The 24,776-nt window shown below is 52.1% G+C and overlaps 1 protein-coding gene across 3 annotated transcripts in view; it reads right to left on the reverse strand.

The window, feature by feature from the left end:
• The window catches only part of Rps6ka1 (ribosomal protein S6 kinase A1), a 41,763-nt gene that overhangs the window by 5,643 nt on the left and 11,344 nt on the right, over positions 1-24,776 (reverse strand). Inside the window, exons 1-16 of one of the 3 annotated variants that reach the window (XM_021200900.2) lie at positions 21,855-22,015; positions 19,151-19,267; positions 18,828-18,909; positions 16,737-16,817; positions 16,494-16,573; positions 14,521-14,627; positions 13,759-13,796; positions 13,128-13,270; positions 12,686-12,756; positions 12,351-12,439; positions 11,154-11,218; positions 10,806-10,908; positions 8,749-8,879; positions 8,162-8,287; positions 7,682-7,771; positions 7,193-7,351 (exon numbers count right to left, since the gene is read on the reverse strand). In XM_021200900.2, coding sequence (XP_021056559.1) covers positions 7,193-7,351; positions 7,682-7,771; positions 8,162-8,287; positions 8,749-8,879; positions 10,806-10,908; positions 11,154-11,218; positions 12,351-12,439; positions 12,686-12,756; positions 13,128-13,270; positions 13,759-13,796; positions 14,521-14,627; positions 16,494-16,573; positions 16,737-16,817; positions 18,828-18,909; positions 19,151-19,267; positions 21,855-21,914 — 1,542 coding nt within the window. In that variant the 5' untranslated portion in view covers positions 21,915-22,015. Of the gene's footprint in view, positions 1-7,192; positions 7,352-7,681; positions 7,772-8,161; positions 8,288-8,748; positions 8,880-10,805; positions 10,909-11,153; positions 11,219-12,350; positions 12,440-12,685; positions 12,757-13,127; positions 13,271-13,758; positions 13,797-14,520; positions 14,628-16,493; positions 16,574-16,736; positions 16,818-18,827; positions 18,910-19,150; positions 19,268-20,080; positions 20,330-21,854; positions 22,016-24,776 lie in introns of those variants that run through there. The other 2 variants (XM_021200897.2, XM_021200898.1) reach the window with 2 other exon arrangements.

Raw genomic sequence — 24,776 nt, forward strand, 5'->3', positions numbered from 1 at the left:
AAGGCGTGCACCACCATGCCCGGCCAGAGCAGATTTTGAACCCCAAAAACCTACAGAAGAAACGTGTGCCCTGACAGAAACCCTGTCTCGAAAAAAAAAAAAAAAAAAAAAAAAAAAAAGAAAGAAAGGTGCGCCCTGCGTCAGTAGCCCCGCCTCCAAGTGGAGAGGCAGGGGGATCACTGGTGGCTGGGGCTTCCTGCCTTCTAACCTAGCCAAGAAAATGTGAGCTCCAGGCTGAGGGTAAGACCCTACCTTAACAGAGCAGGTGTCCAGTAACAGGACACTTGACATCCTGTTCTGGCCGCCCAGAGGTACACTCACGTATGCACCCCTACCACATACACATATAATCTCACAGACACGTATATAAATAAGCCTTTTCAAAACGTCACTTCACAATCATGGTGACACTGGGGCCACTCACCACATTTCAGTAAGTAGGCAGGTGGCATTTTACAGAGGAGACCCCAAGAGAAACCCTGACTTGTGAGAAACGGGCAGGACTTGAACTCAGTGCTAACCATTTCGGGACCTTCCCAGTTTTACTGTACACAAAGGACACATTTGGGGAACAGACATTAGGGAAGTTTGTGATCTGACCCTGCCCTAGCAACATAAAGAAATGAGTAACCCTCTGACAGGAATGGAGTCTTGATATAGCTGGAACGGAGTGGGGTGGAGCACAGCTCAGAAAAGCTCCAGTCACTGCTGCCTGGCCACCAGGTGTGCACACTGTCACAGAAAGACACAGCAGGCTAGGAAGGCATGAGTGGGAAGACGGAGTGAGAACCATGGCAACCAGACTAAACACGGCTCTGGGGATGAGGTGACAGTCACCATGTAGTAACTCAGGCCCTGTGTTCTCAAAGGCAGCCAACCTCACTAAACCTTACGACATCAACCTCAGAACAAAAGCCTACCCCTCCTGGAGACCGGGGAGGGAAGCCTGGCCTCACCGCCACAGCTGTGTGGCCTTCAGCTCTCTGCCTGTAAAATGGGACTGACACGTGTTCAGGGCCCAGGGTCATAGGAAGGTCTAGGATGTTTAACTCAGGGCTTGGGACAGTGGTGGGTGTTTGTCATGGTAACCCCATAGTGGTTTCAGATGGAAGCCCAGCTTTGACAGGGACGAGGCAGGAGGATTGCTGTGGTTTCCTGGCTTCCAGTCTAGCTGAGAAAATATAAGCCCAAAATTCAAGGAGAAACCTTTCCTGAAAGGAATGAGGGCAGAGGGAGAAGCTAATGCTCAGCTGGCCTCTGCTTCCACACACTCACATAAACACTTAAAACAAGTCAGCGGTGGCACAGCTCTCAGTTGGAGGCCAGCCTGGTCTACAGAGTGAGTTCCAGGACAGCCAGGGCTATACAGAGAAACCCTGTCTGAGTAAAGCAGTGACAAACCAAAGAACAAAACAGGGGTGCAAACATCTCCCCAAAGCCACGCCCTGGCTTGTCATAGCAACATCATCTGTGGCAGGAAACACCCGGCAACTTCCCAGTGTCTGTTGGCAGGTAAGAAGAATTCACTGCACAATCCACACTGTGGAATTCAATCCAGCAACAGAAACTGCAGCCCACAACAAGGTGAATGGCGGGAAGGCAGGCAGGCAAAATGAACCTAGCTCGGAGTGGCCACACAAGGCTGCAATGCTGCCACTCCTAACCTGGGTACGCAGTAAGGCTCTTTCCTGCTTCATACCAAAGACCCAACAACAAACAAACAAACAAAACCCAAAAAACCACCCCAAAACCAAACCTCCCAAATCACTACCAAAACTACAACAACAACAACAACAACAACAACGACCAAGAAGAAAAGAGAAGTGAGCGGGCGAGCTCTGCAGGGAGATGGGAAAGGCTTTGTGTATTGATGTCAGAGTTGGAACGGGGTGTGTTCACTGCCAGGAAATGGACCAGCATTGTGACTGGTGCGTCACGTTGTGTTTATGAGACATTTCAATAAACAGATGCTATTAAACAAGAGGTGTCTTGGATCTGGCCCCGCGTCAACCCTTTCAGCGTCTGTGGATTCTCAGCTTCAGACACCAAACCAACTTACAGAGCCCCTGCAAACACCTTAAAAAAAAAAAAAAAAAGTATCAAGCCGGGCGTTGGTGGCGCATGCACCACCAGCACTTGGGAGGTAGAGGAAGGCAGATTTCTGAGTTCGAGGCCAGCCTGGTCTACAAAGTGAGTTCTAGGACAGCCAGGGCTACACAGAAAAACCTTGTCTCGAAAAACCAAAAACCAAAAAAAAAAAAAAAAAGCACCCGTGTCTGCATCAGCGGCCCCTAGAATCTGGAAAAGGCCATTCCCAAAGGTGGCGTCTTCAGGGCCCGGTGCGTTTGGGAGACTCTTGTTCTGAACTCAGGTCCTTGTCTAAGCTTCAGGCTCCTCACCGATTATTCACTAACTCAATTTTGCCTTCTCATACCCGTGGCCATCTTAGAACTCACTCTGTAGACCAGGCTGGCCTTGAACCCACAGAGATCCGCCTGCCTCTGCCTCCTGAGTGTTGGGATTAAAGGCGTGTGATGGCGCTATGCTTTCTGGTTTTTGAGACAAGGTCTTTTTATATAGTCCAGGCAGAGAGCAGCCCAGAGTGCTTTCAAGTTCATGATCCTCCTGTCTCAGCTTCCTGAAACCTGGGGTTACAGTTAAGTCTATGTGTGTGAGTTTAGTACTGTGGATAGAATCCGGAGCATCCAGTATACCAGACAAGCATTCTATAATTGAGCCAAAGGTGCTAAGGGGGGATCTTGAACCAGTATTACCAAGACAGGAGAAGGAAATATTAATGCTCTGACCTGATGTGGTTAAATATTAGTCTGCCTGCATTGACCACATAAGAGACCGAAGCCACTTCAAACACAACCATTCAAAACCCACATGGCAAGCAAACTTAAGCTTTGCTTATAAGGTAAAGCTCCCTCTTATAAAAGGATTCTGGGGCCTCTGAGAGGGCTGGGTTGGCAAAGGCGCTGCAGCCAAGTCTGATGACCTGAGTTCGATCCCTACATGTCAGAAGCGGATAACTGTCTTCCACAAGTTATCTTCTGACATGCGCCATGGCATACACTCCCATACATACTAAATTATTTATTTTTATTTTTATTTATTATGTGTAAGTACACTGTAGCTGTCTTCAGACACTCCAGAAGAGGGCGTCAAGATCTTGAGATGGTTGTGAGCCACCATGTGGTTGCTGGGATTTGAACTCAAGACCTTTGGAAGAACAGTCGGTGCTCTTAACCACTGAGCCATCTCTCCAGCCCCACATACTAAATTATTAAGTAACAAATGTGTAAGAATTCCCTTAGTAAGTTATACACAATCTAACACTGACAATTTTTGCCAAGTTTAGTAAAACAATAGATTCAAATACTCTGAAAAGATAAATCCTCAACACGAGGGTCTCCCAATGAGATGGCATGGCTCCCATCTGGCCTGTGTTATCAGGGAAATATGAGTCTGTGTCTGTGGATGCCACGCAGGATCAAGTACAATGTCCCACTGAGTCGACAAGTGATTCTGGCTGTCTGCCCCAGCCCCCAACCCACTTTATTGCTTTGTAGCAGAATGCCCAACACAGACCATAGCACCAAATGGTCCTGTGAAAGAACCTGTTCTAAGTACAAATGAGAGCCCAACTGTCCTACGGAACTAGCTCAGGGACTGTGAAGCTTTGTCCCTAGGTATGAGCAGAGGACATCATGACCCTCCACTTCCACCCTGTCACTAAAACATGGAACTGGATGCCAATGGTTTGACATGGTCATAAGCCCTCTTTCTAGTTCTTCCTCTATGGATATAGTCAAGTTAAAAACCAAGGAAACTAGAATTCCTTGAAGTTCAGTGGCCTGCAATAGCTAAGTATTCCAGCTGGGTACAGGAGCTATAATGTCTATAATCCAGCTCTGGGAAGGTTGAGGCAGGTGGATCTCTGTGACTTCACAACTAGCCTGGGCTACATAGCAAGTTTTAGGCTCGCCTAGGTTATATTGTAAGACCTTATCTCAAAACTAATAAAAACAAAAGCAGGGCGTGATACAGCACACCTCTCATCCCAGCACTCGGGAGGCAGAGACAGATGGATCTGAGTTCGAGGCCAGCCTGGTCTATAGAGTGAGTTCCAGGACAGCCAGGGCTACACAGAGAAACCCCCATTTTGAAAAACAAAGTAGTAAGAACAATCACAACAATAGTAAATTTTTTTGTTTTGTTTTGTTTTGTTTTTTGTTTTTGTTTTTCGAGACAGGCTTAATAGTAAAAATTTAAAAAGACCCTTTCTCCCGATGATCAATAAGCACAGAACAGGGTCAGTGGCAAGGCATGGTACTTCAAGGGTTACAGGAGCTGTGACCAGCTTTAGCTTACAGGAAACACAGGTGTGATGTTTGTTACAACAAAACACAAACCATGCTACCAGGAAACAGGAGATTTAAACCTGAGATATTCCAAGGGAGCTACAGATCTCTTATGCACAGAAGTGGCTCACCACAGGAAAGTGTCGCACGGCAGATGACACTGGTGTACACTTTATGCAAATTGTAATTCAGTTCAGAAACAGGGCCCAGGTGGATGAGGCCACACGCATTTGAAGATGAGGTCTCGCTAAGTAGACCAGCCTGTCCTCAATCTCACAGGGATTTGTCTGCCCCTGCCTCTTCAGTGCTAGAATTAAAGGTCCAGGCTATATAAAGCCCTGTCTCAAAAACAAAAAGTCCTTAGCTATAGGTATTTACAAATCGTGTCAATACTGTTCGTGTGGCCATTCAGAAGGAAACGAACTGCATGCGACTCCTGTTACATGTGTTTGTTTTGAGGCAGTTCAAAACAGACCAGGGCTGAGGAGATGGTCAGGAGGTCTTGTGCCCTTCCAGAGGACTAGTGTGGTTCCCAGCCCCACGTCTGGTGGCTCACACCTGCATTCTTCTGGCCCCCAATGTGCACCTGTGCTCCTATGCACACACCATTTTTTGTTTTGTGTTTTTGGAGACAGGATTTCTCTGTGTAGCCCACTTGGTGCATAGTCCTGGGTTATATAAAGAAAGGAAGCTGGAAGCCGGGTGTGGTGGCGCACACCTTTAATCCCAGAACTCGGGAGGCAGAGGCAGGTGGATTTCTGAGTTCGAGGCCAGCCTGGTCTACAGAGTGAGTTCCAGGACAGCTAGGGCTACGCTGAGAAACCCTGTCTCAAAAAACCAAAAACCAAAACCAAACAAACAAACAAACAAAAAACAGGAAAGGAAGCTGGGGCTGGAGAGATGGCTCAGCAGTTAAGAGCACTGCCCGCTCTTCCAGAGCACCCAGGTTTGATTCCCACACCCACAGGGCAGCTCACAACAGTCTGTAATCTAGCTCCAGGAGAGCTGATGCCCTCTTCTGGCCAGTGCAGGCACTAGAGAACTCAATGTGGAGTACAGGCAAAACACCCACACACATTAAATAAATAAACAGATAGAAATAAGTGTGTGTGTGCATGTGTGTGCGCGCGCGCGCGCGCGCGCCCAAGCCAAACAAGCCACAGTGAGCAAATCAGTCAGTAGTGCTTCTCCATGGTCTCTACTTCATTTCCTGCCTCTAGATTCCTGCCTCGATTTCGCTCAATTGGACCATGGCCTGGGAAGTATATCCCAAATAAACCTTCCCCTCCCTGAGCTGCTTTTGCCAGAGCAATAGAGAGCGAAATAGGGAACCATGTAATCTTGGGAACCACAGTTCATATCTTTTTTTTTTTTTTCTTTAAAAGATTTATTGCCGGGTGTGGTGGCGCACGCCTTTAATCCCAGCACTCGGGAGGCAGAGGCAGGCAGATTTCTGAGTTCGAGGCCAGCCTGGTCTACAAAGTGAGTTCCAGGACAGCCAGGGCTACACAGAGTAACCCTGTCTCAAAAAAAAAAAAAAAAAAAAAAAGGAATTATTTATATTATATATGAGTACACCATTGCTCTCTTTAGACACACCAGAAGAGAGCATCAGACCCCATTGTAGATGGTTGTGCGCAGCCATGTGGTCGCTGGGATTTGAACTCAGGACCTCTGGAAGAGCAGTCAGTGCTCTTAACTGCTGAGCCGTCTCTCCAGCCCTACAGTTCAGATCTTTAGCATCTATGTGAACACTGGGCAGATAGGGCACGCTACCTGTAATCCTACCACTTAGGACGTGGAGTCAGGGATTCTAAAATGAATTGCTGGGCTAGTTAGCACAATCCTGGATCAATGAGAGACTCCACCTCAATATATACAGTGCAGCGTGATTACGGACAACACCCAACGTCAACCTCTGATCTCTACATTCGGGCACACGTGTATGCATACCTGCCCACATACTTGCCTATACAAATGCAAGCCCCCACACATATACTCATGCATGTGTGACATAGTGGTGGCACATACCCAAGGCTGTCCTCCAACCTGGGATGCTCCCTCCTCCCTTGGCCTCTCAAGTGCTAGGATTACCGCCATGTCTGACTTCCTATACTTTTTCTCCTCTTTGGAGATAAGGTCTCACTAGTTAGACCTCAAACATTCATCTCCTCGTGTCGTGTGCCTCCTGAGTGCTCGGATTGAAGGCACATGACACCAGGCTGCCATCACTCTTAACCCTTCATTGTCTGATCAGATGTTTCCCCAAACATCACCTCAGTCATAGAGAGCCACGAGGTAACTCACAACCATAAGGAACTTTAACCCCCCCCCTCAGTTTACCCACAGGGCAACATCAACAAAGAAAGCCACACCCTGTTCTTCATCCCTACTCACTCTCTCTCTCTTAGCACCTTCCAAACAGAAATCTACCCCTCCTTGCAACTTCCAGTCACCATTTTCCCCAGTTGTGTGATCCTGGGGGGAAAAGATGGCACAGCTCCAACCTTCAGACTTTTGACCTGTCAAGTGCCAGGGACTTGACAGGTCATTCAGTCAATCAAACAAACATCTAATTCAGGATTTTGTGGAAATCCCAATGAAAGAACAAAGAAGACTTTCTCTTAAATTAAACTTGGCTTGGTGTGCTGTACACCATAAGTACTGGACAAATGGTCTTGAGTCTGGCCTCATCTCTCTTCTTACAGCCAGTCACCTACCCACCCGTAGTCCCCTCTGACTGGCAATGTGAGGCTGTTGCTCCTGAGCCAGCCGATTCTTGTATTCTGCCTTGGATACCCTGAAGCCCCCTAATGGAGACTTACCCCTTGAGAGTGCAAGTATTCCACAGTCTTGCTGATGGTGTACAGGACGAAGCTGGCCTCCCGCTCTGAGAAGAATTTCTGCCGTAGGATCTTATCCAACAGCTCGCCGCCCCTCATCAGCTCTGTCACCAGGTAGACGTGCTTACCGTCATCATACACCTGCCAGAGACCTCGCCATCAGCCTGCGGCCCTCATCGCTCTCCAGACAAGCAAGTTCAGGGCTGGGTTCTGCCACGCGTCACTGGCCCACCACCTGTCTAGGCTCCCACCTTGCTGGACGGTGGGCGCTGACCTCATCGGTAATGGTCAGAGAACGCGGCAGTCCTCAGGGGAGGGCTCAGGGACCCCTGCCTCCTTTCACATGTGCTAGGAGGAGGCCCCGAAGTAAAAAACATGGGGTGCCTCAGTCAAACCCTACAGCTGGGATTTCCAGCCGTAACCTGGCTTCGATGATGCCGTCCCCACTCACATCTTTCAGGGTGCACTCACATCTTTTAGGGTGATGATATTGGGGTGTTGTCCATACCGCAGGAGAATCTCAATCTCTTCCGAGGGATCTCTTTTGCTCTTGTCGATGACCTGAAGAGAACAGAAGACCATGGCAATGTCAGGGCCAAGGCCCATGGTCCAAGCCTCTTTCTTTTTTTTTTTTTTTGTTTTGTTTTTTTTGAGACAGGGTTTCTCTGTATAGCCCTGGCTGTCCTGGAACTCACTTTGTAGACCAGGCTAGCCTCAAACTCAGAAATCCTCCTGCCTCTGCCTCCCGAGTGCTGGGATTAAAGGCGTACGCCACCTCGCCCAACTCTGAGCCTCTTTGTATTGTTATGGAAGCCATACTACAGGACCAGGGAGAACTGAGCAGCTGTTCACCTGTCACTGTCCACAGACACTCCCCACAGTTTTGCCACAGGTACATTGGCCTTACCCCGAACCCAGCAGCCTTAGCTGAGATGTGGTTCGGAGGCTCACCTTGACAGCATACTCCATGTTGGTGGCCTTGTGGACACAGCGCTTACACACAGAGTAGGATCCCACGCCGATCGTCTCCTTTACTACGTAGCCGTCACTGAAAACCAAGTTCTTCCCGTGGAGTTGCTGCAGGAGACACGAGTCAGCCTGACCCTGGGTGCTACGGTGCAGGGGTCATCCCTAACATCAGGCCTTGGCTCGGCAGAGGTGGCATGGCGGCAAAAAGACAGACAGTCACAGGGGCTAAGTGTCATCTGATCCGTGTGGCCTCAGCCGTGAGTCTGCCCCTCTCTGAGCCTCTGTTTTTACTCTGCAATGGGCTGAGTGTCTCCTCCAGAGTCTGGTCAACTTGTAAGCCAAGCCCAGGCAGGCCATGAGCTCTGACGTTAAGAAGTGTCTATCTGTTTTTAGCCACTCACAGGCATCAAGGACTGTGTATAGTCACCAGCGAGTTTCCATGTGAGCACTGTGAGGCTCCAAGAGAATGGAGGTTGTCTGGTTCCCAGGGCCTGACCAGCCAGCTCCGTGGCCGGTGTTCTCAGCTCTTCTGTTTAGGGCAACTGAGCAGCAGGGCCCACCTCCCTCACCTGTACCACCGAGTGTAGGGGGGCCTGAGTGGTCCGAGGCTTGCCGTCATCCTCCATCAGACCAGTGGCCACGAAGCTGAAGCCCCGGAACAGCTGATGGGCACCAGCGCTGGGAGGGATTCCCGGTGAATCTGTCACGGAGAGGACACGGGCGTGAGGGGGGACTCTTGATGCCCTGCAGTCCGGGACGGGGAGACTGCTGGGACCGTGGCCTACCTCAGCAGGCAGCCCTGGAGGGAACATGTTTACGGCTTATATCTCCCAGGCCTTTGCCTATCTGTTAACGTGTGGCTCAGTGGTATAGCACCTGCCTACGTCGGACAAAGTAGGTTTCATTTCTAGCATCACAAAGAAACACAAACACATTCACTGTTAGATCTCCAAGAAACCTGGGACAAGTCTTAGGACCTGTGGCTCCTCCCAGGGCTCTCCACCCAGGCACTCAGCCTAAACCTCTCCCTCCCGTGGCCGTAGCCGGGCTTCCTCTTCTCTTGCCTCAGCCTGATCCTGTAGAACTCAGCTATTTTGGCTACTCTGGTCTCTTGGTCTCTTGACCCAGGCCACCTCTCTTGGTCACCGGCTCCTCTCTTGTTCTCCCCCCACCCCCTCTCATGGTCCAGTTTAGTCTGCCCGCCATGTTCCATCAGGAATCTTCCGTCTGCCTGCCTTCTCCCCTATATCTACAATAAAAATCCCCTCTGTGCTTTGGGAGGAGCCATGGTCTCCTCTGACCTCATTTTTCATCCACATACTAGATGAATGCGTAGCTGTGCATGACGCCATGTGCCTGCCATCTCAGCCCTCAGAAGGCAGTCAGGATTGCTCCAGATGGAGGCCAGACTGGGTTACACAGAGAGTTCTAAGCTAGCCTGAGCCACAGAAAGAAATCCCGTCTCAAAAGCTCCAAATAATCAATTAACAAACACAATATAAGCAAACCAACACGTGCTTAGACTGGTCTAGACCTGTCACGTGAGGACTCTAAGAGCCCCACACCCAGCCTCACGCTCAGGCCAGGCCCAGGATGCCTCCTCCCACCCTCCCACCTCAGGTCCACCCCCTCTTAGGCCTATTCTCAGCACAGTTGGAGGGACAGTTCCAACCAAGAAGCCTGGGGCCACCTGTGCTCTACACTCATCAGGGGACTGCTCACCCCACCCCACTCCCCACCCCCAAGTCTGGCAAGTGAGATCCACATGGCCTCAGCCTCGTTTCTCCCCTTTGGGAACTCAGTCCCGATGAACTCCACACACTCAAAAGTGTCTCGGTGTCACTACACACGCCGTTCTTCTGGATTAGATAACCCACTCCTTGTCCATCATTCAAGTCTTAGCTAGTATTCCCTTCTCTGAGAAAGCTACCTGATGTCGCTCCTCTGACCCTCTAAAATCCTTCCCCCCGACAGCCTGAGCTACATGGTTCTGTCTTGTTTACAATCCACCATTCTCACTATGGCTGGCACAGAGCAGGCACCTGGTATGGACTTGGCAGATAACTAAGCAGAAGACAGACAGCTGAGAAGTGCTGCGCTTCCGGTCAACAATGGCATGCAAGCTACACAGAGGGAACAATCACCCTCTAAGAAGATGCCTCAGAACTAACACACACCTCCCCACCCACTGGCAGTATCTGGCTGGATGTCAGGGTTCCCAGCTCATTCAGCCTGTGGGGACGGTCCCCTCTGCTCTGCCGCTCCGGAGCCTCCCCATCACAGGTCTGTCAGGTCAGATTCCTCAGGCCTGATGCAAGCGCAGGCCTTGTGTGTTTAGTGGTCCCAGTGGGCTGGAAGATGCCTGACTTTCCTGTTGTGGCCTAAACCACCCTCACACTTCAGTCCCTCACCGAGAAACAAAGCAGCCCACAGAACCCCAGGGAGGCATAGCGTGAAGTCAGGACGGAGCGTGAAGTCAGGACGGAGCGTGAAGCCCACAGGGCCAATTACCGCCTATCTACCCACACACCTGGGTTTCCAGAATCCTCCATCACCTCTGGAGCCCAGGGTTCCCCCAAAGATTGGCTATCCAGCCCGAGACAGACAAGCCAGGTCGGGAACGTACCCCTGGGTGTGCGCGACGTGAACTCAGTATCAAAGTAGAATGTGTCGTCGGGCTGGGCCACAGCCGGCTTGAAAGGGGGCTTGATCTCACGCCGGTAGAGCTTCTGCAAGGTGGGGTGTATGCTCTGATCACCATGGTGACCCCACAGCCTGCTAGCAGCCCCGACAGGAAGCTATGCTGCTCCGTGGATAACAAACAGCAAGGGAGAGCAGCCTTCAAGGGCGCGAAGCCGCCCCTCCAAGGGATGCTACGGGGCGGCTCACCTGCTGTCTCCCACAGCTGAGGCCACGGTTGGCAGGGGCCCCTCCCCCACCCTTCCTGCGTCCATCACAGGGCACGGGCACTCACATTCCAGTCAATGGTGGAGTAGAAGATATGCCTCTTAATTTCCTCTGCCCCATCAGGGCCTGAGCCTGAAAGAAGCCAAATGAAGCCAACTTCAGACACCCATTCTGTCTCCCAGGCTCTGGACCGGCTGCTACCGTGGAGGGCAGCGTGGGCTCACCCTGTTCTGCATCAGTACCTGCACCCTGAAGCCTGGAGCCCGCTCAGTACTTTCTACATTGAGGAGCTTTTGCCTGTGTACTGAGGAAGAAGGGGCCAGGAAACTTCTCCAAGCATCAATCCTGACAGAAGCTGGACTTCTTTTGAGATCTAACAAGGCCTCCATCCACTCCCGCCACAGCCCCCCTGCCCTTCCTTTCCCACCACCTCCTGTCTTTATCCCTGAGACAAACGCTCATCCGATTCAACCCAGGGACCTGGTCTGGACCTTAGCTGTTTGTGATCCAGATAAAGCCAGCATCCAAAAAACTCAGGCAAGTACTGTATACTCCACCGTATACTCCACTATATACTCCACTGCATACACCACTTCACATGCCACTGCATACTCCCCTGTATACTCCACTGCATACACCACTTCACATGCCACTGCATACTCCCCTGTATATTCCACTGCATACACCACTGCATACTCCACTGTATACTCCACAATATACTCCACTGCATACACCACTTCACATGCCACTGCATACTCCCCTGTATAAGCCACTGCACAACAGGCACGCCCTTCTCTGATCAAAGATCCCTGAGAGCCAGGGCAGGACCACCATCTCCACTGACAGAAAGGTGGGGTCCCCTGCCATAGCACAGGCTCATAAACTGTATTCAATCATTCAGCAAATGTTTACAGTAACTGCTGGGTGCCGGGCAGCGGGGACAGACACAGCTAGGCCTGAGGCCTTTTTCCCTCCTAAACTCCTGCGCCTTCCCTTGAGCCAGCAACCTTGGCAGAGAAGCTGTGTGGGGGCCTGTGTCCTTGTCCCTGAGGGGGTATGAATGACTCAGTTCCTGCCTTCCCCACACACAGGTCACCCTCCCAGCACCATACATGGAACCAGAAAATAGGGTGGCCAGCAGCATTGTCTGCTCACACAAAGGACAACAGCTCCTTTCAGTCCCAGATGTGGCCCTGTGGCCTAGGCTGCAGCTAAACCCTGTTCCCCACTGCCATGTCCCCTCCCCTGAGCTGGGGTTGCTTACCAAGCCGATTGGCAGGATTCCTCTTGAACAGGGCCCGCAGGAGGCTCTGGGCTTCCGTGCTCAGAAACTGGGGCATGCCTAGCTTCGCCCTGGAACAGCCACAGGTCTCATCAGGGCTGAGCCCCACCCAGGAGTCCCAGAGCCCCTTTCCTTTGTCCAGGTCTCTTTTTCCAGCTCAGCCCCGAGAAGCCAACCACTAATTCACCTCCCAGAGACATTAAGGACACTTCCCACTGGCCCTGGCAGACAGCAAGGGTCTGCAGACAGGGAAAAGGCCCTGCAACTGGGGTGGGATTAGGGAGAACTTGGAGGGCCAGGGCAGTGTTGGTGCTTACTTTAAGATCAAGGTCATGGTCTCCTTCCGATCCTTCCCCTGGAAGGGCAGGGAGCCAGTCAGCATCTCAAACTGCGGGGAAGAGGAAACATAGGTGTGGTCTTGTTCTCTGTCTCCCACACGTCCCTCCCCTCCTTCCCAGGCTTCCCTGCTTCAGTCCCGGGGATTCTTGCTGGCCGGGTAAGACTTTACAGTCTAGCTGCAGCAAGGCCTGTGCCTGCCTCTGCCCCCATCTCAACCTAGAATCCAGGAGTAGCACTAAAGCCAGAGGAAGGAAGCGGAGGAGAGTCCCCAGGTTAGGTGAAGGGTGGTACTTCAGGCAGGTGGACTAAAGCCCGAGGCTCTTCCAAGGAAAGGACAACAGGGTGCAGCTGAGAGACAAGGAGAGGGTGAGCTGACTTTTCTCAGTAAGGGGAAACTGAGTCCAGAGCCTGGACACTCACCATCAGCACCCCATAGGACCACCAGTCTGCACTGTGGGTGTGACCCTGGCGGTTGACAACCTCGGGCGCCATGTACTCCACTGTCCCGCAGAAGGAGTAGGCCTTCTTCTCATGGTCTATGGCCTCCTTACTCAGGCCAAAGTCTGCAGCATGGAGGGCAGAGAAGTCACTTCTAGGACCCCTGCCACGCCCACTGCTACCACACTTAGCTCCTCTGACCGGAGCCAGGCATCACTTCTGTGGTACCAGGAGAAAGCTGAAGCCCAAGTGGATTTGCCCAAGGTTGTCAGTGAGAGCTACGTCTGCGCTGCGACCTAGGGAGCCTCGAGAGATAGCTCAGCAGTTAAGAACACCAGCTGTTCTTCCAGACAACCCAGGTTCAATTCCCAGCTCCCACATGATGGCTAACAACCAGGTGCAGGAGACTCTAGCTTCTTGGGCAACACATGCATGAGGTACAGATACAAATACAGGCAAAACCTCCATACACACACAAAAATAACTAAGTAACAAGGCCCAGGCTTTGTTACTGGCGTTGTCTCCTAGGAAACACAGCCATCAGCTGAGACCTATCAGACAAAGCCTGTTCATCCTCCCCCAGAGCCCAAAGGCGCAGGCGCCCTTCACTCACCAGTGAGTTTGATGTGGCCCTCCTCATCCAAAAGGATACTGTAACAGAGAGATAGCAGTCAGGGATCCTTGGCTGCAGGCACTGTGCAGGTTCTAGTGGTAACCATGGGGTGGCGAGACTTGGGCTCTTACCCAACGAAAAGTGGAAGGATGGAGGCTCAGGAAAGTAACTCCTTTAGTCACAAGGTTTGAATGGCTGGGGAACTTGTCTTTCTTTCAAGTCTACTACATTGCACAGGCTGGCTTTGAACTCCTGGACTCGGTCTCTTTAGCAGCTGAGTACCACAAGGCCTGACTTGGGGTGTGTCTAACTCTACCACCAGAGTCTATCCCAGCTCTCAACACAGCATGGAAGACAGTGCATGCAAAACCGCCAGGGTGAGCGGGTGGAGAAATGATCTTCAGAGCTGGGTGACAGTCATTACCCATGCCTTTAATCCCAGCAAAGGCAGAGGCAGAGGCAGAGGCAAGACTGTCTTGGTGAATTCAAGGCCAGCCAGGTCTACACAGAAAAACCCAGTCCGGGTCCACAGCTCCCCTGCAGCCTTTGGTAATACAGTACTGACCAGGCAGTTCCTAATTACCTAAGGTGAACCTGCTGTTGGCCACAACCTGTGCCAACTACCCATCCCTCTGACAGCTCCAAGGAGAGATAAATTCCTGGGAGCGCCACACCATCTCCCAAGTGGCCCTGTTCTAAAAGGGCCCAAGATCTGTCCCTGTGCCCGGGAGAGATCAGCGGCATGGCAGGGGTTCCACTCACTTCTCAGGCTTGAGGTCTCTGTAAATAATGCCCAAGCTGTGCAGGTGGTCCAGGCCCAGCGCCAGCTCGGCCAGGTAAAACTTCACATCCTCCTCCGTAAACATGACCTGCAACAGGGAAAGACACACCCGTCAGCTGGCTCCCCGGGAGTCAGGCTACTGAGCAGTCGGGGCCTCTTGGTGTTGAGGGTCTACCCTGGGGGACACAGTCAACGCAATGCATCTTTCTCTAATACACAAGTCAATCACGGTGCTAGAGTTTGGAAACTGAAGAATGGAAACACCCAGGAATAAAAGACTGGAATAAACACTTCCCCCTGGGGAAAACGGGCCGCTCTGCAGCCGTAACGCAGAATAAGGAGTTTGCTCACATCCTGATGCAGAGCAGTCAGAGACACACTGACACGAGCGGCCAGGCACAGAACAGTGTGCGGAAACGCTCGTGTAAGAGCTCAAATACGTCTCATGTAAGAAAGGAGGGGTGGACATGTATACAGAACATGGGCAGAGCTTATCTACAGAAAGGAACATAAAAAGGCTAAAATAGAAACTAATAAAAAAGAGACTGTGTGGTGACGAGACTTTACCGCAAATACCTTTCTTTTGAATCATGAAAATGAACTGTCTAATTACGCATTATTTATTTATTTATGTTTGTTTATTTTTTTTAAAGATTTATTTATTTATTATATGTAAGTACACTGTAGCTGCCTTCAGACACTCCAGNAGAGGGAGTCAGATCTCGTTACGGATGGTTGTGAGCCACCATGTGGTTGCTGGGATTTGAACTCAGGAACTTCGGAAGAGCAGTCGGGTGCTCTTACCCACTGAGCCATCTCACCAGCCCTGTTTGTTTATTTTTGAGACAGGGTTTCCCTGTGCAGGCCTGGCTGACTTGGAACTTGCTCTGTAGACAAGGCTGGCCTTGAACTCAGGGATCACCCGTCTCTGCCTCCTGAGTGCTGGGATTAAAGGTGCGCATCACTGCGGCCCGGCTAAGCATTAGAGTTTTAAATACTGAAAGTGTGGTTCTGAAAAAGTGAGACTCTATGGGTAAAGACTCTTGCCACCAAGTCCTGGAACCCCTATGCTGGAAGCAGAGAATCAATTCTTACAAGTTGTCCTCTGACCTTTGAATGCACACGAATGTGTCCACATGTCTGTCTGTCTGTCTGTGTGTCCCTATATAAACAGCTCCTTGTTGTCGCTGCTGTTTTAGAAAGTGTGAGGTTCCCGTGCCCAGGGACTGAATCAGGTGTTTGTATATTCTAGACAAACACTCTACCACTGACTTACAACTCTACCATATATTTTTTCATTGCTCAGGCAGGCCTGAATCCTGCAATCTAAACCACCTGCCTCAGCCTCCCAAATACCTGTAAGGACAGGGACAGACCCTGTGTCACAATGCCTGGCCAAGCTTGGTTCTCCCCATAGGTTGGATTGTATTCATGATCTTGTCTTTTAGAAATGAGGTTCGGGCCGGGCGGTGGTGGCACACACCTTTAATCCCAGCACTTGGGAGGAAGAGGCAGGTGGATTTCTGAGTTCGAGGCCAGCCTGGTCTACAGAGTGAGTTCCAGGACAGCCAGGGCTACACAGAGAAACCCTGTCTCAAAAAACCAAAAAAAAAAAAAAAAAAAGAAAGAAATGAGGTTTGGATCCCTTTTTTACTGGGTCCTTTGTATTATATCTTTATTTAATGTTCTGGGTGGGTTTGGGCCACTTCCCCTTGGCCAGCACACCCCTCGCCACTCTCTCAGGCATTTGAGGGATCCCTTAGCAACCAGAAGTCACAGCAGGGCCACCTTTAGGCCCAGTCACCCTCAGAGCATCCTGAGAGAAACTCTCAGAAGCAGGTGACGTTTCTCGACTGTCCAACAGAGCCGGGAAATTACAGGCCTGCACCACCTTGCTCTTCACCGGCCTCAGGATGGGACTCTGCCACGTCCCAGCAGTGGGATGCTAGCTTACCTCCTTGGAGAGCCGAGTGAACAGGTCTCCACCACGCAGGAAGTCCAGAATAAGATAGAGCTTGCCCTCAGTCTGGAAGGCTAAGAGAGGAGAAAGCCACCGTAGAATCAGCTGGGTCAGTGCCAGCTTGTCTCAGCCAGGCCTGAGAGGTGGGACAAGGGACGAGGAAGGCAGCAAGCCTACAGTAGGCCAGGGTGGACACTGAGGGGACAAGTGGCACTTGGGTAGGGTCGGTGACCTCACCATAATGCAGCTTCACCACGAACGGGTGGTTCACGTCAGCGAGGATGTCTCTCTCCATCTTGGTCCGAACACGGTCACGCACTAGCCAGAGAAGAAAAGAAGTCACTCAAACCCACCCAACGCAGCCTCTCCCCAGAGCCCACCTCTGGGTGAGGTTTTCCACTCAGCCTTCCAGGCACTCTCAGAATGCCCTCACCCTTGGGACAGTCAGCTGGGTTCTTTCTTCCCTAGAACGTTTTGGGTCCTCAGCCGGCTCTTGGTCTCCTGGAGATGTCCAGGCATAATCCTTGTGTCTTGCCCAGTTGTCTAACTTCACCTACCACCAAGCCCTGCAGCCACGGAGCACCGTGTGCCCCAGAGTGCCTGATTTTCTGAGGTCCCCAGCCTTTGACTCTGCACCCCTTCAGCACACACTATCAAGTCCCTGTTCATCCTCCGCAACAATCCCTAAGTTTAATACTAAAATGTGATTCAGGGCCTAAGTAGACCTTCTCCACGTGCTTTATTAATTTCCTTTTCCTTCTGCTTTGCTGACGGGGAGGATTATTTGAGACAAGCAATCATGTAGGCCAGGCTTGATTCAAAGTCAGGATGTAGCCAACACTGGCCTTGAACTTCTGATCCTTCCGCCTCTACCTCCACTAAGCGTTTCAATTACAGGACTTAATGAACGTCTGGTTGGGGGTGGGGATAAACAAAGATGGCAAGCAAATTCTGACCACCAACAGGTTTTTGGTTGACTAAGTTCAGACCCTACAACCTCCAGGAAGTACCCCTACCCTGCAGGCCAGGCTGGGACTTCTGGGCTCCCACAAGGCCGGCGTTTCCCGTCAGGACACGTCTTAATTTGTTTTAATTCTTGTATTTCTCTCACTAGATGTGGCAGGGGCCATGTGCGGTTTTAACTAATCCAGGCACTTTCAAACACACCTTACATTTCAGCCACCGCAGGGACGTGGTTCCTCCTTTCTGGGGGATTCCTTTCTTCCTTTACCATCTTGTTCTGGTAAATTCCTAACATCCTTCAAAGGCATACGTCCTGCCCTGGTCCCCAGAGTGTCCCCTAGACTCCTCATCTGACCCCTAAAAATCCACAGCACACCCCTCAACTCCTTGGCCTGGACATCCATGCACACAGCCTGCTATACCCAACTGCCAGGCCAGGTAAAGCCTCTCCCACCAGGCCATGAGCCCCTCACAGCAGGGCCACATCTTTGCATCTTCCTCCTCCCCTGCAACTCCCACAGTCCCTCCTGAGGGATGATCCTACTATTAGCCTCCACTAAAGCTACCGTCATCCAGCTGACAGCCTTTGATAGGCTAAGGACAGATCAGACCTTAAGACTGGCCCCTCCTTTCTCCCTGTTAGACCTCCAGCTAGGGCTTAGCATAGGCTCCACCTGATTTCTGGCTATATTGGTTCCCAGACCAACCAGAGTCAACTGACCCTCAGCCAACTACTAACGGTCCTCGTCTACTTTCTAAGTCCCCAGAATCCTTGACTTTAGCTTGGGGATCCATTCTGAACCTCTCTGTCATCCAACTCTGTGGCCCTGCCCCCCATTAATCTTCTCTTATGGTTCCCCAGGTTCTACACTCTCAGGCTGCCTGCCTCTCCTCTCATGCCCTTGTCCTCCTCCTCTTCCTCCTCCTCTCTTGGCTTTTTTGAGACAAGGTTTTTCCGCGTAGTCCTGGCTGTCCTAGAACTAGGCTGGCCTCGAACTCACAGAGATCCACCTGCCTCTGTCTCCTGAGTACTGGGATCAAAGGTACACGCCACCAGTGCCCAGCTCTCCCATTATCCCTCTATGGTCTGAATCTCCCAGGGGAGGAGGGGGGAGAGAGCGCTCCCCCTTAGATTATCTCGCACCCCCACTACTTCAGTCTAGGCACTCACTGGCCTTTACTTGGCTTTAGAGGAGGGAGAAGGGGAGGCAAGGGCAGCTGAAGGTAGGCTTGTCTTCCACCACCATGCCAGAGACGCCTGGGAATGAGGCACCTCCCTCACCGGCTCCGTAACCCTGCAGTCTGGGCTTCTCCCTCATCCTAAGCCCAGCCTCAGTTCTTTCCAGGGAAGTTCTTTTAACTCACCTTTCAGCGTGGCCTTCTTTAATACTTTCATGGCATACAAGTGTCCACTGTCAGGCCGGGTGACCTTTCGTACCAGGAAGACCTGAGAAGGCAGAGGGTGGGACAAATCAGGAGGGAGGTGGGAGGGAGGTGGCTGGCTGGCCCAACTGGCTCCCAGCCTCCACAATGACCTAGACGATCTCTGGGACTCCAAGTGACCTTCAGCTCTCCCTGGGTAGATCAAGGGGACCTGACCCCCCTTGCCCTCTGTTCCTTTGGTGCATTCCAAAGCAACCCCTGACATTCCACCTGTGATACCCTCCCAATAAGGGACTCGAACTTACTTTGCCAAAGGATCCTTGGCCCAGAACCTTGAGGAGCTCAAACTGGGATGGGTCAGCCTTCTCTGAGCCAGCCTTGACGTGGTGTGTGATGGCGATCTCCTTGAGGTTGCCCTCATCCTGACAGAGGGGCAGAGCTGGTGGGTGTGGGCCCCTCTGTAGACATGGGGCCCTTCCCAGGCAACACGGCATACAGCTTATCCAAGCCATCCACCAGACGGAAACAGGCCCAGGAGACCACTCCCCCAACAGCCGTCAGGCTCACGGGTACCAACAGTGTCTCAAAGGCCAACCACCAGAGCATCAACTCAGGTGAGGCCCAGTTCCTGTGGCATGGATGCTCCAGTGTGCTCAGACACAAAGGGAGGTACAGACATGGCCAGGATGCGTTGACCAAGGTTTGCGTCTGGTGCAGGGACCTACTCAGGCCCTCCCTCAAGGCTCCCCTCCCCCAGCTGTTTGGCTTTTGCCACAATAGGAAGTAAGATCTGAGCTCATAATGAGGAGGTAGAGCAGGGCCTTTTTTTTTTTTTTTTTTTTAAGTAAGGCAGGATAAGATGAGATAAACTCTCTGGTTGTATGGATGAGACTGAAGTACACAGAGACCCAAGAGTCAGCCAGACATCCCCCAACCCTCTCAGTGCCTATCTGGAGCAATTGAGTTTCGGCCAGAAACCCTATACCCTACCAAACTTCCCCTGATAAGCACTGGGTCACTGCTGATCTAGGACCTCTCTGGCCCTCCAATCTGCCTGCCTTGCGCTGAAGCACTGAGGTGCCTCCCTACTTCCCCAGGAAGTAAGTCCAGGCGAGGTCCAGTCTTCATCTAGCAGGGCCAGAAGAGTCCAAAGCTAGCTTAGACCAAACTGGCTGCCCAAACACCTGTTCTAGGGGCTACTGCCAAGCCAAGAGCAGATATCCGGGTCCACTTACCGAGTCCTGCTGGGGACCAGGGCCAGGGCCAGGGCCAGGGCCAGGCAGAGTCTGGCTGATCCTGGACCGCTGTTTCCCAAGCAGCCAGGGGAGCAGGGTCCTGAGCCACAGACGGGGCAGTTTGGGGTCCTGCTCCATCCGCCCGGCAGGGCCACAGCACCATGGCAAGGGTAAGCAACAACCCACTGGGGCTGCCAAGGAGGTGGCTGGGCCCACGGCGGATGTGCAGGGTGAAGGCGTGGGGGCTGGGCCTGGCTCAAGACAGCCAATCAGACGGGGCCTGTGGTTTCCCAGCTCAAGCCATCCACCCTCACTCTGTTCCCTTCTCTCTCCCCCCACTCCCCGGGGCCTGAGGTCTGCCCTCTGGCCCTCCCCTTCATCCTCCTACAAAGCGAAAGCCCCATATCAACCCAGCTGCTGAACAGATAGGTCCTAGATAACAGGGACCTGACGAGGTACCCAGTAGACAGAGACAAGCATCTACCTCGTAATGGCAGCCAAGGACAGACACCCATCAGACAAGACAGACAGACATACACAACGTGTATATAATATATATACATTCATCCCCAACAGGCAGGATGTATTGGCAACCAGCAAGAGATAGTCTGGGGACGTTACCCGACAGACCGAAACAGACAGGCACATACAATGAACAGAGGTGGTGGGAGACCTATACCCAGTGGCAAAGGCAAGAATGCACATCCACTATACAGAAGGGGACGCGTGTCTCTGTGATAGAGTCTCATCTGAACATGCAGAGACAGAAGGAAGAAGCCACTCAACACTTATCGTGTGCTCAATTCATGAAGACAGGCACTTATCAACTAGAGACAGAGTCTGGAACCCAACGAGAGAGAGAGAGAGAGAGAGAGAGAGAGAGAGAGAGAGAGAGAGAGAGAAAACGAGAGCTGGTAGCAGAGAGCCAGGCAGAATTTGAGACCTCCACAGGCTGACAGGCGTCCAGGGCAGACCCAGGCAGGTAGCAGGGCAGGGTCCCCAGGAAAGGATAGAGTAGGGCAGAGCTGCAGATTCTTTCTTGAGTCCTCAGGGTGGGGAGAGAGCAGGGAACCTAAGCCGCCAGCCTCTCAGTACCCAGCAGCTGCACCGGGTCAGGGGTCAGCCCCAAACTGAGGTCTTCCAAACGTTTCCAGGGAGTTCCGAGGGAGCCCCAGGGCTGACGGAGACGTTCAAAGAGCCATCTCTTAACTGGACTCTGAGCCAAATATCCCTAAAACCTCTAACCCCTCTGGGTTCAGGGGGTTCAGGTTCAAGGCAAACCAATGACAGCCTTGTCCTGAGCCAAGTCCCTCCTCTGGGTCCTGTCTGACTGTAGTCGGCAACCTACAGTTAGTGCAGGAAAGGGTGGGCAGGTAAGTCAGCCAGAGCCCACTTCCTGCCCTTCCAAGCCCGCCCCTCTGTCCGTCCTAACAGCACTCTAGAACTTCCCATTCCAAAGTCTCAGGCTCTCCGCTGCACCATCAAACCCCTGAACACCGAGGGCCAGCCAGTCCCCAGAGAGTAATCTGTTGGAACAGGTAGAAGGCACAGCCCCGAGAGTGACTGTGCACAGGCCAAGGCCACACGGCAATTCTTGATCACCGCACCCTGAGATCTATCTGCTCCTCAGCCCCGAGCTGTCTGCCTGAGTAGACCGGTTGGGGACAGATGCAGCTACCCGGAAACTCCAGGGGTCAAAGAGCTTCCTCCAAACCTATTCTGTGCGGAGTCATGCTGACAGACACTGCTGGAGATGAACCACCCCTCTCCTCACCTTTCTGGGACAGAAGCCGGAGTCTCTCTCAACCCTGGGGAAATCGGCAGGTGTTTGCATGGTGGGGCTCAGGCTGGTGACCAGAGGGGCCTGTGACTCCTACAACTTCTGCTTTTTTTAGCCTAGAAGGCAGGGTCCCCGGCTCCCCTCCTTCTCACTTCCCTCTCTGCAGGAAGGAGGAACTCAAGTTGAGTTAGGCTCCCCTGCTAAGGAGGGGGACACTGCAGACCCCAGCTAGGGCTCAGGGAGAGCCCAAAGGTGCATAGCTATTTGTCTCCTGACCCCCAGGGAGTGAAGACAGGAAAGCAGACCCAAGTCACAAGGTCATGAGATACCCACACAACAGGCATTCAGAACTTGAAAATATATACCCTAGGGGCTTTCCGAGGACATATGGGACAGAAGTCTGCAAGGCTGGTCTGGCTGACCCAGCCAGGAACTTAGACATCCCTTCCCCATCAGAGCAGGCAGCACCCCTGCCTGGTCCTGTTTCTGTTCAGACACACTACTCCTAAGCCCTGGGATGGGCAAGAAGTCAGGATCCAAGAAGAAGAAGAAGAAGATGATGAAGAGGCTCCTGGGAGCAGGAGGGGACCAGGCCGACTCCTTTCTCCAGGGCTTCAGCTCCTGATGCTAACACACCCGCAGAACTGACAGATTCACCCTGCCTGGTGATCGGAAACCCTTTCCAGACAGCCCAGTGCAGAAACACATGGCCCCTCACGCACCCCACATTTCCCCTTCCCTGTCCTCACAGGGCTCTGATAACAGTCTGCGGTAGACAGCCTGTGGAATTGTGAAAGACGCCTCCCCAAGACCAAAGCGCTGACTGCTTCTTCAGGCAGGGGCACCCAGCCTGCCGGAAGAGTCTCCACGAGCGATTCTGCCAGGATTCCCTCAACCCGCCAGTCCCCATCAACAGGGAAAGAAGCACTGTAGCTACCAGGGTACCGGAAGGGACGGGAAGAAGGAAATGCTTTCAGGATTTCCTTAGTTGAACCGTGTGAGGATCTGAAGCCTCTGATGAGGGGAAGGAGAGACTCCATTACATTCCTGGCCCTCCCCAGAGCAGCAGGAGGAAAAGCCTAGAGCCACATCATCTGATCTTTGTCCTCTAGGGCCTCCACTCGGGGCCTCTTGCTATGGTCAAGCCTACTTGCTGGTTGCTCATCCTAAGGGCCACTGACACTCCCTTCCCCAGCTGGCAAAATCTGCAGGACCTCGAAGGTGTGTCTCGCAGTGTGCCCCTCGCAGGCTGGCTGTGCCCAGGCATCCTAGGGAGGGGCTGGTCCCAGGCACCAGGTCAGGCCAGAGAAGGAGCACTGAGCACTAAACCTTCTGTCACATGAGCATGGAAGCACTCGGTCCTTCAGCCTTTGCTGATGTAGGTCCACCAGGCCTGGGCTTGGCACAGCACCCAAGGAAGGACCATTTCCCAATTTCAGTGATAAGGAGACAGGGCTCAGAAAGAAAGTGACCAGCCCCAGGCCACAAGGACGGAACAGGGGACAGTAAAGGTTAAACTAAAAAACCTGCGCCTGCAGGAGAAGCCAAAGCTTTCCCACATCTCATCACTGACTCCCCACCCCCGCCCTCCATCAAAGCATTCCTGCAAGCCTTAGACACTGGTCTCTCCTTGGGACAGGGCTGACAGCTTTATTCAGGTGGGAGACAACGGTCCTGCTACAGAGCCGTAGTTAAGATGCTGTCGCTGCCCCGAGGTGCAGAGACGGTTGAGGGTGAAGATCGTCTGGATGAAGACAATCCAGCTGGGTCTTGAAGATGAACAGGCATGGGATGGACAGAAAGGGTCCACGCTGAGAATGAGTGGTGTCAGCAAGGCCTGTGGGAAGTGGGGTAATTGGTCTGTGCAGGTCACCTGCTCCCAGGCAAACTGTCTACCTCAGTCTCTGCCTCTCCCCTGCCAAGATGAAGGTTCAAGCCATCCTGGTGGAAGGATGTCTCCGGGAGCCAAATGGGCCATGGAGAAAAGACACTGTAAACAAAACCTCTTTCTATTTAGACCACAGGTTCTCCCCAGGGCAGGCTGATGGAAGAGGGCCCTTCATGCATCCCAGGCGCTAAGCAGGTAGTCTGGCCAGTTCCGGTCATCCACAGAAGCGTCTCTCAATACCTGAGGCTGCCCGAGGCGCCCCAAAGCCCAGAGTCACATCCTGCCCAAGCTGGAAGGCCAGGGGAGCACAAGGGATCCGGGAGGGATCAGGGTTTCATAAACAGGAAGAGAGGAGGGGAGGCGGGAGATACTCTGCTCTCAAAATAGACCTGCAAGCACTTCAAAGGGGTCCAGCTCCGGAGATAGCCAGAGGAGGGGGCCTGGGTAACCCAGGCTGCTCCCGGGAGGGGAGGGGAGGGGAGGGGAGAGGGAGAGGGAGCCCTGATGTTCCTGAGGATCCCAAGACTACACAGAAGACAAAGGGACCCCAAGAATGTTGGCCCTACACCATCAATGCTATAAATCCCAACTCTCTTCCATCTGTGATGGATAAAGGAGCCAGCATTAGATAGCAACATTGGGTACAGACCTTGAGGAAAACTGGTTTTTTTTTTTTTTTTTTTTTTTAAGATTTAGTTATTATGTTAGGTACACTGTAGCTGTCTTCAGACACACCAGAAGAGGGCATCAGATCTCATTACAGATCTGTGAGCCACCATGCAGTTGTTGGGATTTGAACTCAGGGCCTTTGGAAGAGTAGTCAGTGCTTTTAACCGCTAAGCCATCTCTCCGGCCCCTTGATGAATACTCTTAATTTGTACACAGCACAATCTCTCTTCCAGGTGACCCTAAGAGCTAGATTCTTTTTTTTTTTTTTTTTCTTTCTTCCTTGTTTTTTTTTTTAAAGATTTATTTATTTATTATATGTAAGTACACTGTAGCTGTCTTCAGACACTCCAGAAGAGGGC

The sequence above is a fragment of the Mus pahari genome, chromosome 6 (assembly GCF_900095145.1).
Source record: "Mus pahari chromosome 6, PAHARI_EIJ_v1.1, whole genome shotgun sequence".
NCBI classification, from domain to species: domain Eukaryota; kingdom Metazoa; phylum Chordata; class Mammalia; order Rodentia; family Muridae; genus Mus; species Mus pahari.